The sequence below is a fragment of the Trichoplusia ni genome, chromosome 25 (assembly GCF_003590095.1).
Source record: "Trichoplusia ni isolate ovarian cell line Hi5 chromosome 25, tn1, whole genome shotgun sequence".
NCBI classification, from domain to species: Eukaryota; Metazoa; Arthropoda; class Insecta; order Lepidoptera; family Noctuidae; genus Trichoplusia; species Trichoplusia ni.
Genome location: NC_039502.1, coordinates 2184413 through 2200586, shown reverse-complemented (window position 1 = coordinate 2200586; position 16174 = coordinate 2184413). Strand labels below are relative to the sequence as shown.

At 36.4% G+C, this 16174-nt stretch overlaps 1 protein-coding gene across 2 annotated transcripts; it reads right to left on the bottom strand.

Moving 5' to 3' along the window:
• Window positions 1-275: 275 nt before the first annotated feature.
• LOC113505328 (esterase FE4-like) lies at window positions 276-15676 on the bottom strand. Of its 2 annotated transcripts, none has more exons than XM_026887965.1 (4): window positions 13629-15676; window positions 5338-5512; window positions 1846-3125; window positions 276-724 (listed from the first exon to the last, which is right to left on the bottom strand). In XM_026887965.1, the coding sequence occupies exons 1-4, from the start codon at window positions 13646-13648 to the stop codon at window positions 505-507; spliced, it is 1695 nt and encodes a 564-aa protein (XP_026743766.1). In that variant the 5' UTR covers window positions 13649-15676; the 3' UTR covers window positions 276-504. The 2 variants fall into 2 exon arrangements, with proteins under 2 accessions (XP_026743766.1, XP_026743767.1); XM_026887966.1 differs by lacking the exon at window positions 13629-15676 and adding an exon at window positions 6998-7128.
• Between the last annotated feature and the right edge of the window lie 498 nt (window positions 15677-16174).

Genomic DNA, 16174 nt, shown 5'->3' with positions numbered 1-16174 from the left:
AAGCAAAATATAAGTGAAGTATCTGAAAATAGATAAGATGTCACTTAATGTGACAAATTCGCATTCATTGTACACTTTCAATCAATGTTTTAGAAAAGAAAAACAGGATAGAAATTAATATACTTCGATTTTGTTTCGACTGATGTTTACCATCATTCAGTCCAATCTCTCTATGTATGCATCTCACATAACCTGCCCAAGATATACTAAAAGTTAATCTAAAGAAAATTAGTTTATAACCAGTCCAGTCCAATAAGGAAAAATAATAGGCACAATTTTAGAATATTCTAAATTGATCAATATAATATTTTGTCACGTTCTGAGTGCGTACTGCCATCTCCTAAAGTAATTTTTGGCAGACGTGGAGGAGACACACCACTTTACCCCGTGCTTCTACAACTGCTATAACTCTAAGATATTTCAGCAGCCCCCTGGAAGCATCCCACAAATGTCTCTTGAATCACCAAATAGTACAAATTATCATAGACATAAGGCACTTGTTGTTTAGCTCCTAACATTGATGTACTGGTACGGCGTGTACTGCTGCGCCCCGTAGTGTTTCCTCCGGTACTTGTTGTAGGTGTCGTTCCACAGGCGCACGGAGGCCTCCTCCCACAGCGGGCCGGTGGAGATGCGCGAGTCGATGACCAGCGCCGTGGGGTTGTGGCGCCGCGACGGACGCCAGCGGACCGGAGTCAGGGGGGTCACCACTGGAGTCGGGTCTCTGGCCAATATGAACACAGCGATTATAAAGGGAACTTTCAAAATACTATCGAAAAATAAAGGGGAATATAGGAGAACATCTTCCTAAAACTTTCTCTGATATCAATGATGTCATAACTCTTAAACTAAAAACGGTGGAAAATTATCATTCATAGCTAAAAGATACTACTATAGGTACTCTATGTATTTTAATAAAATGAAGTAGCAAGGTGTATTTACTTTACTAAGCATGTCAAGTTGAGTTTCTACGTCTATTTTTAAAAGTTACTGTGTTGTTAATCCGACACAATTATGCAATTATTAGCCAAGATTTTAAATCTTACTATCAATAGGTTATTGAACGATGATAAGATTTAAGATCCTGACGATACTAACAACTAAATAATATATGAAATGTACGTCTTTCAATGTCCAGACAACAATCGTAATAGGTAGAGTATTGTAGCTTTTAATAAGATTTCATGTTGGATTTTTCTGTAATTACAACATGGCGGTGGCCTCCCTATTGCACTGTAATGCACAGTTTTGCATACAAATTAAATATTTACTGAATGGTTTATTGTGACGAAAACGTGATGCGAATCCAGATGTTAGTAAAGCAGACGGTTTTGCACAATCCGGGTTTATACCGCCTACGATATGCGAGCGTATTTATTACGCGGGTTTACGACCATTTTATGTTAAATACTTTATGTGTTTATTGAATAAAGTGTATTAGTATCCATATTCAACTATTTTATCATAACGTGATTTAATCTTTATTATTAAAGCTAGTGTTTGATAATGTCTTCCGTAGATTCGTAGTTGTCATATATTCATCAGGCGTTAGTGCTGTCATAAGAAGTGGAAACCATGACACCCTGTTCTATAGAAACATATAAGTAATACACATTTAGTTTGTGTCTGCAAAATAACTACTATAGCAAATAATACAGCACTATAATACAAAATGTTTAATATTTGTTTTAAGGTTAATGGATTCACTCGTTATTAAACTATTATCAAATTACGTTTTCCAACGCAGTTTACACGCTCGAGGTTATCTCATACTAATATAATGGTTAAGTAATGCTTAAACTGCAGTTAAGTTTGTTTGGGTCATGGGAAAATGTGAGTACTTACGTGTATTTGGCAAAGTTGGTCCACATGGTGACCATACGGTTGATCATGTTGTTCTCCACGGACTGCAGCAGCGGGAACCCGTGCGGCTTGAACAGGTAGAACAGCTCATCGGCGTGGGAGGCGCCCTTCATCAGGTAGTGGAAGCCGGACACGATCTTCGGCATGTTCCGCAAGCCGTCGTACCTGAACAGGTAGTAATATATCGGCTGGTCCGTCGTCTGCTTGTACAGCTCCGCCTCCAACACCACAGGGACCTTGAAATGCACGTCAGAGTATAATTCCACTAAATCTGGTATAATTTCCTCTTCGTAGGACGAGAAATAATGGCGTCGTATCGTGTCTATGGTATAATTCTTCTCGAACTCAGTCGGGAACTCCAGGTCTTCTCGCATGGACCGCACTGGGTCCATCACTGCTGAGTTATTCTTAACGCTCGTGCCATGATCTGCGGCCACGAAGTAAATGCCTTCCTTGTCGGTGTAGCCGATGATCATTGGCACCTTAGTGTAGTTACCAGACTTTATGATGTCGGCAGGGTACTCCGTGATCACAGGTTCAACTCCCTCTAGCGGTTTTTCAATACACGGTACGAACAAGTGCTGTGCAGCCACACAGAACTTATCTTCGTTTCTGGTCACAGCTTCCAGCAACTCGCTGGCGGTTTTTTTTGATAGAATCTTGTATATTTCTTGAGGATTATTAGTGTTATATCCAAATTTTCTAACGAGAGCGCTGGCTGACCCTATTGGGTCATGTTGAAGTGCCCAGGGAGCCAATGAAGATCCACTTTGTAGAATTGCTTTGTGAAACAAGCCTTTAGTTGAAGACGTTAGCATCATGAAGGAGGTAGACACGGCACCGGCGCTCTCTCCAAACAACGTCACATCATTAGGATTTCCTCCAAAAGCTTCAATGTTCTCTTGAATCCATTTCAAAGCGGCTATTTGGTCCTTCAGCCCCGCATTGCCGGGGGCTTCTTTGATACCTAAGCACAGGAACCCTTCGACGCCGAGTCTGTAGTTGATACCGACGTATATGACGTCATGTTCCGCTAGGAAGTCACCGCCGTACATGAAGGGCGAGCCCGTGCCGCTGAAGAAGCAGCCTCCGTGGATGTACACCATGACCGGCAGGGGCTTGCTGATGTGAGTGGGAGTGTAGATGTTCAGCTTCAGGCAGTTCGGTTCTCCGATAGTGATGCCGCCAGAGTTCTGAGGGCACCAAGTATTCTCGTCGACCGCCTCGAATACCCCGGCCCAGGGCGGCGGCGGCAGCGGCGCCTGAAAATGTGGAAAGGAATGTTAATTTTATCGTCGAAAAGTTTTGGGCCATTGAAAATTATGTTGATAAAGTTTTGAAGGTTTTTGATAAGTTTGGAGTTTGAGGAACAAGACATTGATTTAGTACTTTTTCAATTTACTTTGTAGGCACTGGAAAATGTACTTTTAAATTATTTATGAGTACGCTTGAAAATATAAGATAAATATTTTTTCTAGTGACTTGCAAGGACTGTGCGTTACGATAACATTAGGTATCTTCAATTTTATATTTAAAGTCCTATTTATATGTGGGTATATATTTATATGTATTGTATCGTTTGTATATGCTAGTAACGCCAATAAACATTATTTACAGAAAAAATAAAAAAAAAATCTATTTTCGTTACTATTTCCACAGAGTGCAATGTCGGACTGCATACTGACTAAGATATTGTAAACAGAGTAGTGAATGTCTGATCGTGGGATGGAGAAACAAGATCTTGGCCTTGGCTTTGATTGGCATGCGGAGTACATGCATGGGAATGGTAACCGATAGCGTAAATATTTCATAACGACATGTGATTTACCAGACAGCGTTCTTTTTAATAATTTATACGTAATTATACATTTATGTGAAAGAATTAAAGTCCTTGAACATGCGCAAATTGTTTTCAAATTCAACTACGAATTTGTACTTACCGAAATTACTCCTGTCCATCCGTTTGAACGCGGAGATTTAACAAACATACATACATCAAGTTTTAATAACGACTTGTCAACGTTTACTATGACACGTTATGTGTATGAGTCCATATTCGGAACCTACACTTACTCCCAGACACAAGCACTTAGCAACTGTATCATAATTACGATCAAACTAGATGCCGCCTATTGTCCAGTTTGTAATAAAACTCATGTACTGCCTTCTGGCTCACCTTGACCGACTGATGCGACCGGTTCTCCCTGGCCAGGCGATGACGTCATAATTATAGCTAGCACCCAAACCAAATTCTAACAAAGTGCATTTTTAATGGCCTGTAATGACTATGTTTGGTTTTTTGAGAATGACAATGCGATGACTCTTGAGGTTAGAAAATACCTCTATATCACTACACACACGAAATAAGACTTTTGACTTCAAACATTGACTCAGCTTTTTTCTACAGCTATAACTTTTAATTTTAATATAGTGTATCCATTCTAGGTTGTGCATCATTTTTATAGGACAGTATTTAACTTTTAAAGCTATGTTTAACCTAGCCCGAGAAAGAACGGAAAACAAAGTGTATAAGTACCTCTAAGTAATCTGATTATAAGTGTTCTCACCGCAGTAGCACAGAGGTTGTTTAACATTTTCAATTTATAATGTTTAATATCATGTTAATAACATCTTTTGCAATATTCCTTACAATTAATTTTACAATGGTAAGACTGAATAGACCTATATGTCCTATACTTAATGGCACGTACTACTGAACGTAATTATGTGAAGGTTTGTATACACGTTTTATCAAGTACGGATTTAACTGCGTGAATAGTCGAGTGGTTGAAGTCAGCAAGCCAAACCAACTGTGCGCGACTGCGGGTTCGATCCCAAGGCGTTTGTGTGATCCACGTATGCTTGTCCTGAGTCTGGGCGTGTTTGTGCATGTGCTTTGAATTTTCATGAAAATAACGAATGGTAGGTAGGATTTGTAACTAAGATATCACGACATCAATTCAGAAAATTAAGAAAAAAGAAATTGAGTTCTACATCATGAACCTTTTAGGATTGTTATTTTCTAATAGGCTTTATTACGATTTCCTATAACATTTGCATCGAGATTTAATTATGTAAATCTTGTTCGGTTATTGCGGAAGTAAGATGACCGTCACCAAGGACACGATGTTTCTGCCGTAATGGATGCGGAACTTATAGCCTATTTTCCATAGTCATCTGACTTCTCATTGATAACGTCATCTACTCTCTGAGAAAAGCGAAACCATTTTGTCCCTGTATTTAAAAGCAAGTTATTTTTAGGTTATGCAGTCATACATATTTGAGTAAGTATGACATATTAAAACATTTTGTATATAAGGTAATATCAGATTCAAGCGTATACCTAAATTCGAGTATTTATAAGTTTGTGTAACAGCCGCACTTATCTCCTGTACCTGATGACTTTGGAGAGACATTACAGATACTCTGTCCAACGTCCCCCTTTAGTAATATAAAATATTTGTGTATTTTCACCTGGAATCGGTTCCTCTCGTCGACTGTGGCGTAAGGGATCCCGAAGTATTGGTAGAAGAGTCCGTTCCGGCTGACGGTGCCGCGCACGAGGCCGCTGCGCGTGCGCACCTCCGGCGTCGGCTGCTGCACCAGCCGCGCCGCCAGCAGCGACACCAGCACCAACCACTTCATACCACTACGTACAACAATAGAAACAAATTTACAATACTTGTTAACTTAGAAATAAAAAGCACTTATAAGAACTTGACCAAAATGTTACTTGATAAAGTCCTTAATTTAGAGGAGTGAGTTTGTACACAAACGTGTGTGCATTTGCAGTGTAGTACCTCTAGTATAATAAGCAGACTAAGGAGTGCAGTTTGTTGAGAGTATTTATATGATTATTAAAAGTGAAAACTATGGGAAGGATTGTTAACTGTGTAACTTTATAAAAGTCTATTTTAAATTTCGACAACAATGTACGTTTATTCTAATTCACACGACTCTCAGTCATAGACAGAAAATTATGTTCCATATTATCATCTAATGCCAATATAAACAGGCGTCGCCCTTGATACTTGTCTAATCTCTCGGTGCAGTGACGTCAGTTTATAATGTATTTAAAAATAATACTAACCCTTCGTGACCCTACGTAATGTATTTTTCACGTATCGTCACGTATTCTTTTGTTTTGATTAACCTACAGATTACGCTGATAGAATTTAACGTTGAATACGTAGGGAATAAAATATGCATAAAATCAATGAGTAATTAACGATATCTCGAAACAGTGAGAGTCGGCCGAGCGACACTGGAGGTTCCATACATATTGGTGGGTGACTCTGAAATGTACTTGTCACGACGCAACAAATTTATAACCGTAGTAACCGTTGCTTCACCCCGGTTTCCTTTTAGTATTAAGTTGATGTACTTAGTGGTTTTGTTAAATATTATTATTTTAATTGTCTGCTATCACCGTTTATTTATTTATTAAAAAGTTTAAATATTGCCTTATTATTTAATTCCCACAAAAATGAATGCACGGTTTGTCTGTAGGAAGTTGAGTTTTGAAAGTTGGAAGAATAAAGTTATGAACTGCACTGATATAGCTTGGTGACGGATTGACTGACAGACAGCGGACCTTTAGTAATAGGGTCCTGTTTCTACCCTTTGGCAGTCTTCTTATATTTAAAATTTTAAAACATGCATGTGTCGCGTAGTAAGCAAGAACATAGTTGTATGTAGAATGCAAAATAATATATTTCAGAGCAACATACTCGTATATGTATGTATATCACAATTAACACTTAAAACGGATATTGGCTAGAACGGCATATAGTCAGTAGTTTTGAGGAATTAAGATCTACACTATGAAATAGAGACACTAGGAACCTACGGAACCTTTTACTTACTAATCTTTCGCAAAAATCTCAATATTTGTTTTAATTCTAGAAAGTGAGAAACTATATTTTTGAAAATTTTATTTGTACTGAGTGTCCCAAAGATCCCGGAACAATGAACAGATTATGAACAATTGACAAAATATTAATAAGAATAAATTCAATCTGCTCTATAAAAAAGAAATATTGAATAATGGTCACCAATTTTACTGAATATTTCCTGGCATTTTGTTTTCTGTACACTATTCACCAATTTTATAACAACAATAAATTACACTCACCAAAATATTATTTAATATCGTCACATAAAATGATTAAGTAATGTATGTTTTGACGCGTTGTATGCGCGCGCGCACGCCTCACTCTGTGGTCCTCGCGCCTGCGCCGAAGGTTTGCGACGCGCGACAGAAGGTACGAGAGACACAATAAAAGCTTCACTTATTTAATTTTTAAATGAGTCTGGTACAGACAACCGCACATCACTAGTAAGGGACTCCACGTAAACGGACTCATTATTTTGAAGACATAAGCTTGAAATTATAAATTCATGATTACCACACGCGTGGCGTCTGCTGTACATTTTAATGTACGTACTGAGTTCGTATTTATCACAGTATTACAATATATTAAGAATATATAAATATGTATGTAAGCACTTTTTGTTTGTCATTAAGAAATTTTGTATGTTTTATTGTTGAGTACAATAAATTTCTAAGTACCTACCATACAAACATTTTCCGGGCAGCAATTATTATTTATGTATTGGTTATAGAATCAAGATAGATTAATCGAATTATGGGCAAATTCGCAGTAAAAGACTAGTATGCAGAAATACAAGTATTCATAACTTAAGAACAAGTGCAAGATTTTATTGTGTGAGGAAAAATACTGGGCTAGCTAGACTGGTGGGTTTTATAAATATGTAAACGTGCATTAAGGAAACTGCCGCGAGCGAAGGGACAGACAAGACCTCAAGAACAGGAAATTTTGAGGCTTTATTTTGTTTTCAAGAAAAGGGAAACCGGTTTTAGGCACATTCTGAGATTGCATCTACAATTTTTAATGTTCAAAATAATTAGGAGTTTGATAACACATTAGCGTGAAGTTCGTAACATCTAATGTTGATACAGATTTTATTTCCGTATGGAAAAATATTGACTGTGTACAAAACGCTAGAGAATATACATGTATCTTTAAATTTAGTGATGTATAAGTCGATATGACAATTGAAACTATAAATCAAAAATCAAAATTAAAATTCATTTATTCAAATTAGGCTACTAAGTAGCACTTTTTGAAGGTCAGCACCATTTACATTTCGCCCACCCTTCATAATTATAATTACCATTAGCCATAGTCGCATCACAGTTGGGCTCTAGTATTTTTCCCATGTGGAATCGCTCTACCGTGCGCAATAATATTCCACATTGAATTTGCCAAGTTTTTAAATTAAGTCGAGTTTATCAGAAAGCTTCTGCTGCCACGGCGCATTATGTGTCAAATGTGTGCGGTCCAAAAAAAAGTAATGATTAAGTTCCGGTAGGTAAGTACCGAACTCTGGATGCTCAGAACTACTGAAGGCACAAAAAAAGGATGACTTGTGCTTAACTTCATCTTTTAATAATTTCCTGGGCTTACACAAAAAATACAAGGTAAAGTGATCGCGAGCTCTTACACTTATGTATGGATGTTTTTTAATCATGTTTCATTAGAACCAATGCAGGTTTTTCCGAATCTGAAGGCTAACGTGACATAACACATCGAAATAACCAAAATCAATAGTTTCCCTGCTAATGCATTATGTATTCATGATTTATGAGCGTGCACTGTTTAATTAAACTGAATTACTTATGGTGATAGCTATTAGGAAATCGTAATTTCAGGTCTTACGATATTATAATACAATCAATACTGCAATTATAGCGCCCATAATTTTGGCGTAACTTTCAAATTCGTGAAATGTTTCTTTCTTGCGTTGCTTAACACAGCAAGGACACACTTATTTGTTGTTTAACCACTTTTTGTTTACGAGATAAAACAAGAAAAAAATATATAGTTCTCGGAAGAGTCCGGATTCATAAAATTACGTATTTATCCGTAAAACCCCGAGTTAACATGTGGTAAGCTAAAAACGATAAAAATATATACGGCAGTTTGGTTTACTTATTTACGAGATAAGATATGTTTGCAAATGCTCTACCAGTCCCTCTAATAAACGATCATGTCCGATCTATTAATAATAATGAATAGAGTTTTTATGCAGGATGACATTTTGCAACCTTAGCTGATAACCGATGCCTTATCGGCGGTACGTTTGTGAGGCAACACTGACACACTTAGCGACCATAGCCCTAACTATCAGCGTCCTTGCGCTCTACATATCTGATGAACTTTGTCTGACACATGACCGTTTGAGGATTAAAGGTTAGACGCACTAGTAACTGCGAAGCGGCGCGGCGCGGCGACAAAATATAATATATCTCGTACCAAGTCGTAGGACAGCCCTGCGCAGCAAGTTTCAAGAACTCACTCACATCACTTCCAATTAATAAAAAACTGTTATTTCTTAAGTATTTTCTTTCTCGTAGTAAGTGCTGCTGGGAGACATATAGTCTGATCTCCGTTATAGACAATAATCTGGTGGCTAAGATCTAAGAGGTGGTCATCTAAGGTGGTTTTTAAGAACGAGACCTTCGTAGGAGGAGGTCGCAGGATAGATGAACTACGTAACGTGCGGGCTGGTCCGTGTCGACAAGAGTACCTAAGGTTTTACGAAAAGACCGAGGGAAGACTCCATTAAGATTAGGTCTTTTGACGAGAACGGATCTTTTTGATTAAATACTTGTCTCTTCACCTATTCTTCACTCATTGGCCTCAAATCGTACCTTTTATTTGATTGCAAACATTTCTCCATCGCTCAAGGTAGCGGGTAGTCGTAGACTCGGTAAACAATAAAATAATAAACCGTTTATGAAAGTGTCAAAATTATCGTATATTTGAAGGTGTTTAATTTATAATTGATTGGAAAAGAATCCTTGAACTGTCATACGTGATTTTTAAGTCACGAAGTCATCGCAGACAATAACGCAGTGCAGCTATTGACATTTGCGACGGGTGTAATAAAATGGGCAGTCAATTAAGCAACAAAGTCTTCATTTATATGCACATATCACACATATAATATACCTTGCGCATTGCAAATATTGTCATCCTTATTCAAATATGCATATTCATCCTCATTAATTGAAATTCATATTGATTCAAGCAAATAATTGACTTCAGTAGAATTCCGGTTCTTTAAAGATCCGATCTATGAATACTGACCGCTAAAATATGACTCCTCATTTTCATATTATTCACATTAAAGTTCGTATAAAATAGACATATACTAGATATACATAATTCAATTACTAGATTAAGATTCTAGGTGCCATGTCGTGCAGAAGAAAATAATTTGTGTGATCATTAAATTCGTTGTCAACAGATGAGTACCTATTTGTAAAATTCTGCAAAACAGATAAATGATTTAGGGGGCATTTTATTAAAAAAAATCTTTAATAATTTTGGTTTAACGTATTAACAGTTTTCTACATCTAAAAAGCTTTGGAGTGTGAACACTTGAGTAATAGTGTTCTGCTAGTATAGCTACATGAGCACATAGATTAGCAAGGTCATGATATGGGAAAATATGTTACACTAGGATGGCTGAACTGTACCACAGCAGTAGTAGTAGTGGTACAGTACTGAAGCACACATGATGGTACACATTTATTTTTTGACTAGCTGTCGCCCGCGACTTCGTCCCCGTGGGTAGAAGATAATAATATGTCAGTTATGATTTATACCTGCCCTGTTTTTTTTCACATTTTCCACTGATCTTCGCTCCTATTAGTCGCAGCGTGATGGTTTATAGCCTAAAGCCTTCCTCGATGAATGATCTATTCAACACAAAAATATTTTTTTTCAATTGGGACCAGTAGTTCCTGAGATTAGCGCGTTCAAACAAACAAACTCTTCAGCTTTATATCAATCAATCAATCAATCAATAACTTTATTGCATTCCATAATGTGTACAAAGCTGGTAGGTAAACTTAAAAGAAACAATTATGGACCCTGTCGGGCACAGCAAACTTAGTTTTTTAGAGGAGAGGATGAAGAGCGCTTTTTAACATTTAATATTAAAATCAAGGAAGAGAATCTTACTTTTACATATTTAATGTAGATTTATTTTATTTTAATTATTAATTATTAATTATTTATTACTTTTTTACTATTATTATTTATTACATATTTATATATTATTAGTTTATACTATATACATTCTATATTATATATAAATCTTTATTCATTGTTTTATATACTATATGTATTTTTTATTAACTAAATAGTAAGTATATAATTATACATTAAAGATATGGCACGGTAAGTGAGGTAAATATATTAATGTATTAAGTATTAAGTATTGCTTGTTTGTAGTTAGAATTTTATTTGAAGTATTCGTCGATTGTGTAGTAGCTTCTATCTAAGAGAAATCGCTTCAGTTTATTGCTAAATATATTGTTTGATTCTGTATTTTTTATGTATTCTGGTAAATTATTGTAGATTTTAATGGACGTAACAAACGCACTAGAGGAGTGCATCTTTAATCGTGAAGTTGGTAGATTGAGTCGATTTCCATGTCGAAGTTTATATTTTGTTTGAATGTCTTCTCTTTTATTGTAGAATTGAGGGTATCTTCTTACAAAATTACAAATTTCAAATATATAGAGACAGGGCAGAGTTAAGATGTTTAGTTCTTTGAAGTGTGGTTTACATGAGTCGGTGTCTTCGATGTTAGTAAGTATTCTTATAAGTTTTTTCTGTATTGTAAAGAGTAAAGGTGCGTCTGTACTGTTACCCCACAATATTATTCCATATTTAAGCCAAGCGAACGCGTACGCATAGTATGTTACCATTGCTGTTTCGAGGTCTGTAGTTTTCTTTATTTCTCTGAGAGCATATGCAAATTTAGATAACTTACTTTTTAATTTCTGTATGTGAGGTTTCCAGTCAATATGCGTATCTATATCTAGGCCTAAAAGGGTGAATTTATTTACTATTTCTAATTTGGATCCTTTGTATTCAAAATTAATATTTATAGGGTTTTTTTGTCGCGGGTGAAAAGCAATTATTTTTGTTTTATTAAAGTTAATTTCAAGGTTGTGTTCGTTCATCCAAAATGTTGTGGTGTCAAGTAAAGATGTTAGTGTTTGGTTTAAATTATGGTTATTACTACACGATGTTAGAATAGAGACGTCATCGGCAAATAATACGCTCTTTTCGTTTATGTGATTAGGGAGATCATTAATGTAGACTAAGAACAGTAGGCATCCTATGACACTTCCCTGCGGTATGGAGGCGTTTACGGGTATGTTTTGTGATCTGATTTGTTCAATATGTTGAGTTTGTGTATTGTAGTGTTCTATTTCAACGACTTGTTCTCTGTTTTTTAAATATGATGTAAACCAGTCATGAATTTTTCCGCGGATACCTATGTTGTAGAGTTTATTTAATAAAATATCAAATTGTACTTTATCATAAGCTTTGGTCATGTCTAGTAGTAGTCCAATAGCATAATTTTTATTATCAATAATTTTTAGTGCTTCTTGGATATACTTGTAGACAGCCAAAACAGTGGATCGGTTCTTGCGAAATCCATTTTGGCTGTCATTGAATACACTATATTTTTCGCAAAATGCATATATATTAGTATAGAGTATAGATATAGATAAGTAAACTTGGCGTTGTAACTCTCGCAGCAGCATGACTGTGGGACATCATCGGTTGAGCTGATTGATTGCAATGCTACAGAGTAGACACAGCTCAACCTAGCGGAATGTCAATACGGTCTGTGGTCATCCGCAAAGGCTATTTATTTTGGCGCGTGTATACGTGTCTGGTGCACGTGTGTTAAGGGCATTCACTCGTCATTGTGCAGCAGTGTGTGGCAACATTGCCAACACGGGAACAGGATATTGAGACACCACTTGATTGGCATTGCGCGGATATGTTCAGTTTAACTGTTTGCGCTGCCGGTGACTCAGCGAGTCGAGCGTGAAGGTAGTGGTTCAGCTCCGGAGGTCAAGCCTCGGCATCATGTAGCAGTAAGTAGGTAAGGGCTTACGGAATTGGGTAACTGTTGTTGCATTAAGCGGTTATGCATAACGATTAACCATTATACTATTCGGTAGTTTAAATAATTAATGACGTTTTAAAAATTCAGTATTTCAACCTGATATTATTTTCAGGACCAATACTACAAAAAACTAAATTGATTAAATTAAAAAAAAAAACAAAATAAAAATCAATGACTATCGAGCATTATCATCATCATGTATTAATGTTTTACGAAAAACTTGATCACATCGTTACTCTTCTGTCTTAGTAACATGAAATATTTATTTGATTTTCAAATTAAATTATTATAAATTAACCTTGTTTTTTCAAAAATGCTAACTAAAATAATCTAAAATCCGACATTAATTCTAGACCAAAAGTTTATTCTTTCAAGGCTTTCTACAATTTATAAGCTAAAGCTATGATTTAGTAGTGACAATAGCCGTGTCGGTACTGATATAAACTAGATTAGATCGTATCGCCTGTCAAATGTTAACGCTGCGTTATGTAAACGATAACCGTGTCAATGTCAAGACTAGCAGAGCTCGGAGAAAATATGTTGTTTAGGAAGTTAGATAACAACATAGATACATATGTTTAAGTAAAGTGGTCAGGTGTCGTCAAAAGCCGGCGACTGATCAAGTATTTAGCGTTTTATAATTTATCAATTTATTGAAATTACATACATAGTTCCATCAATTGTCATTGTCGTTGTTTGTAATTCATGAAAATAAACGGGTAAAAATGTAAACAAACCTGTGTAAAACTTGCATCATAACAGTTCACACCTATTGTATTTTGTAGTATCTCTCATGTCCTTAAATGGCTAATAGTCCAGGAAGAACGATTCGATAACGTGAATAGTAGTCCAGTACCCGGGCGCTGACTTTCCATTTCATGGAGATCCGCAACACGCATCCACAAGGCAGTGCGCTACACGTGAGTTAACAAGTACCCAGTAAACCAGTAACCACAAACAAGCAGCTGTAGTAACGTGTTATAATAGGGCTGTATCTGGGTTGCGGCCCGGTTGTGGTCAACTAAATCGTAACAATTAAGCGGTACACGAACCGCACGTACACAACACAACGCGCCTTATTTAACAAAACGTCAACGCCGTTCTAAAAACACACGTAAATAGTACAAAACATATTTTCACACATCGGCACATTTCGTAATGGTGTAAGTGTTAGTTTATCGTGTGCGCACGCGCAGCCTGCACGTTATCACAAGCGCGCGAGTCCCGCGACTTTGGCCGCGGCCGCGTGCTGTGACTCGGTCTGCGGCCAGGCCGCGACGGGACCATCCTTTCACAACGAAGGTCGCCTCACCACAGCCGGCACCTCGTAGGACCGGCAGGGCACTTGTGAGCGCTGATGCAACTGGCGTACTTGAGAGTTCGCGACATTGGTACCGAGTAGGTACACTAGAACACGAATCTGTTGAGAAATTTATTGACACTGTCGGGCACTTGGAGGTTGTCGATATTGAAGGTCTTCTGACTCTTATTATGTTTGTTTAACAATACTTCGATAGACACAGATAGATTTAACTTTTTAGTACTTAGGAGACAGTGGAGAACTATTGCTGTACTATATTCTGCAGCGTCTGTGCATGGAGAGTGCAGAAGCCGTACGTAGAATATACCATTTAAGACCTCATCATGTTATTAAGTTATTGTGACAGAGTTGAAATCTTCAACAATTAGCGTTCTCTCGTTATATTTAAATTATTCAGTTTAATTTGTGTGTGAAAATATATGCAGTAGTTTGCCTTCTTCCGTCTTGAGCGTGCAATTGTGCTATTGTCTGTATTCTTTCCAAATATCCGAGAGATCAAAATTGGATCAGCCTTTGTTTTGTAAGTTTAAGCACATAGACATTGTTTTGATTTGATGACTTGGTTGTATCTTCACACTAATATCACGAAAGCGAAAGTTTTTGTTAGTAATTGTTGCATATGTATATTTGTTGCTACCTCAACAGAACGACCGATCTGATGGTGATAGATAAAGATAAAAATAAATTTATTCGCAAATCTGGGTACAGTACAGATACATTTTAATGGTTCAGCCATATTTTGCCATAAAGGCATGCAAATTTTAATAATAAGTACAAACTAAAATTTAATAATATAATAGAGTAATAAATAGAGTTGGTAGGTATAGGCGTTTTTGTCACTCTGGCTTAACACGCAGACTATTTTTTATCCTCAGATAAAATGAGAATTTTATTTAATTTCTGTATATGATGACTTGCTTATGTTTCTTTCTATAGGTTGTTCTAAAGCAAAATCTACTTATAAGTAATACTTTTTCGATGTTTACGTCACAGCTTGTGGGGACAGCTGGGCCGGTGCTGACCGCATTTCTCGGAGATTTATAGCTCACATATATTATGTGTTTGGTAACCAGCTAGCTTCTGTGCATCATACGCGACCTTCAGCTGTCAAATGGACTAGAAATATACCATTTTAATATTAGCTTCTATTATTTGCACAGTAACTGAAGGATTCCCTGAATATGTGGTGAATTTGCGTGCCGGGAACCAGGTTATATCGGCTCTATATGCAACTGATATCCAAAAGCCTTTTTCCAAATAGATTTTTTTGTGACACGTTAATGGCGGTTTTAAAATTACCTTAAACGGAAATAATTAATGAAGTAATTGCACAATGACAGCATATTTACAAAAAGTTCAAAACACTGTGACTACATGTTTCTGAACGTAAATAACTATTACCATACAATAAAAACATATTGAGTAGGTAAAATACTACCGAGCAGGTATTTACAGATCTTAGGTACCTACTTAGGTAATACAAATTTAGGTAATTTATATATGCTGAAAAAAAACTTTAAAAAGTCGTTCTAAGCTTTGAGATTATTAATGATGTAAAATAAAAATATACCAATATTTATTCATATATTAATATATAATTATACAAAACAGTGTTAATATATTGTTAGAACCTCATTAATATTTATAAAAGTAGTTTTATTAGTAAAAAATGCAAATTACAGTTTACTACTTATGTTTACGCATTATTCTTAGAATTTTATACTAAATGCCTAAATTAATTTGATGCATTAATCAGCCTAGCGGATATCCGGGGACCAAAAATAGTTTAAGTTACCGCCCTTGACGCGGAAAGCGCGTTGACATACGTCGATGATTGGAAGTCTTTAAGTTACGATTGTAATAATTAGTTTCACTATGGGATAAGACAAACTGTGCTGCGGGTGACAGAAGTTCTAAACACGGTGTTCAGCTGAATTTCATGAGCCAAAAAGCTGACCCGAA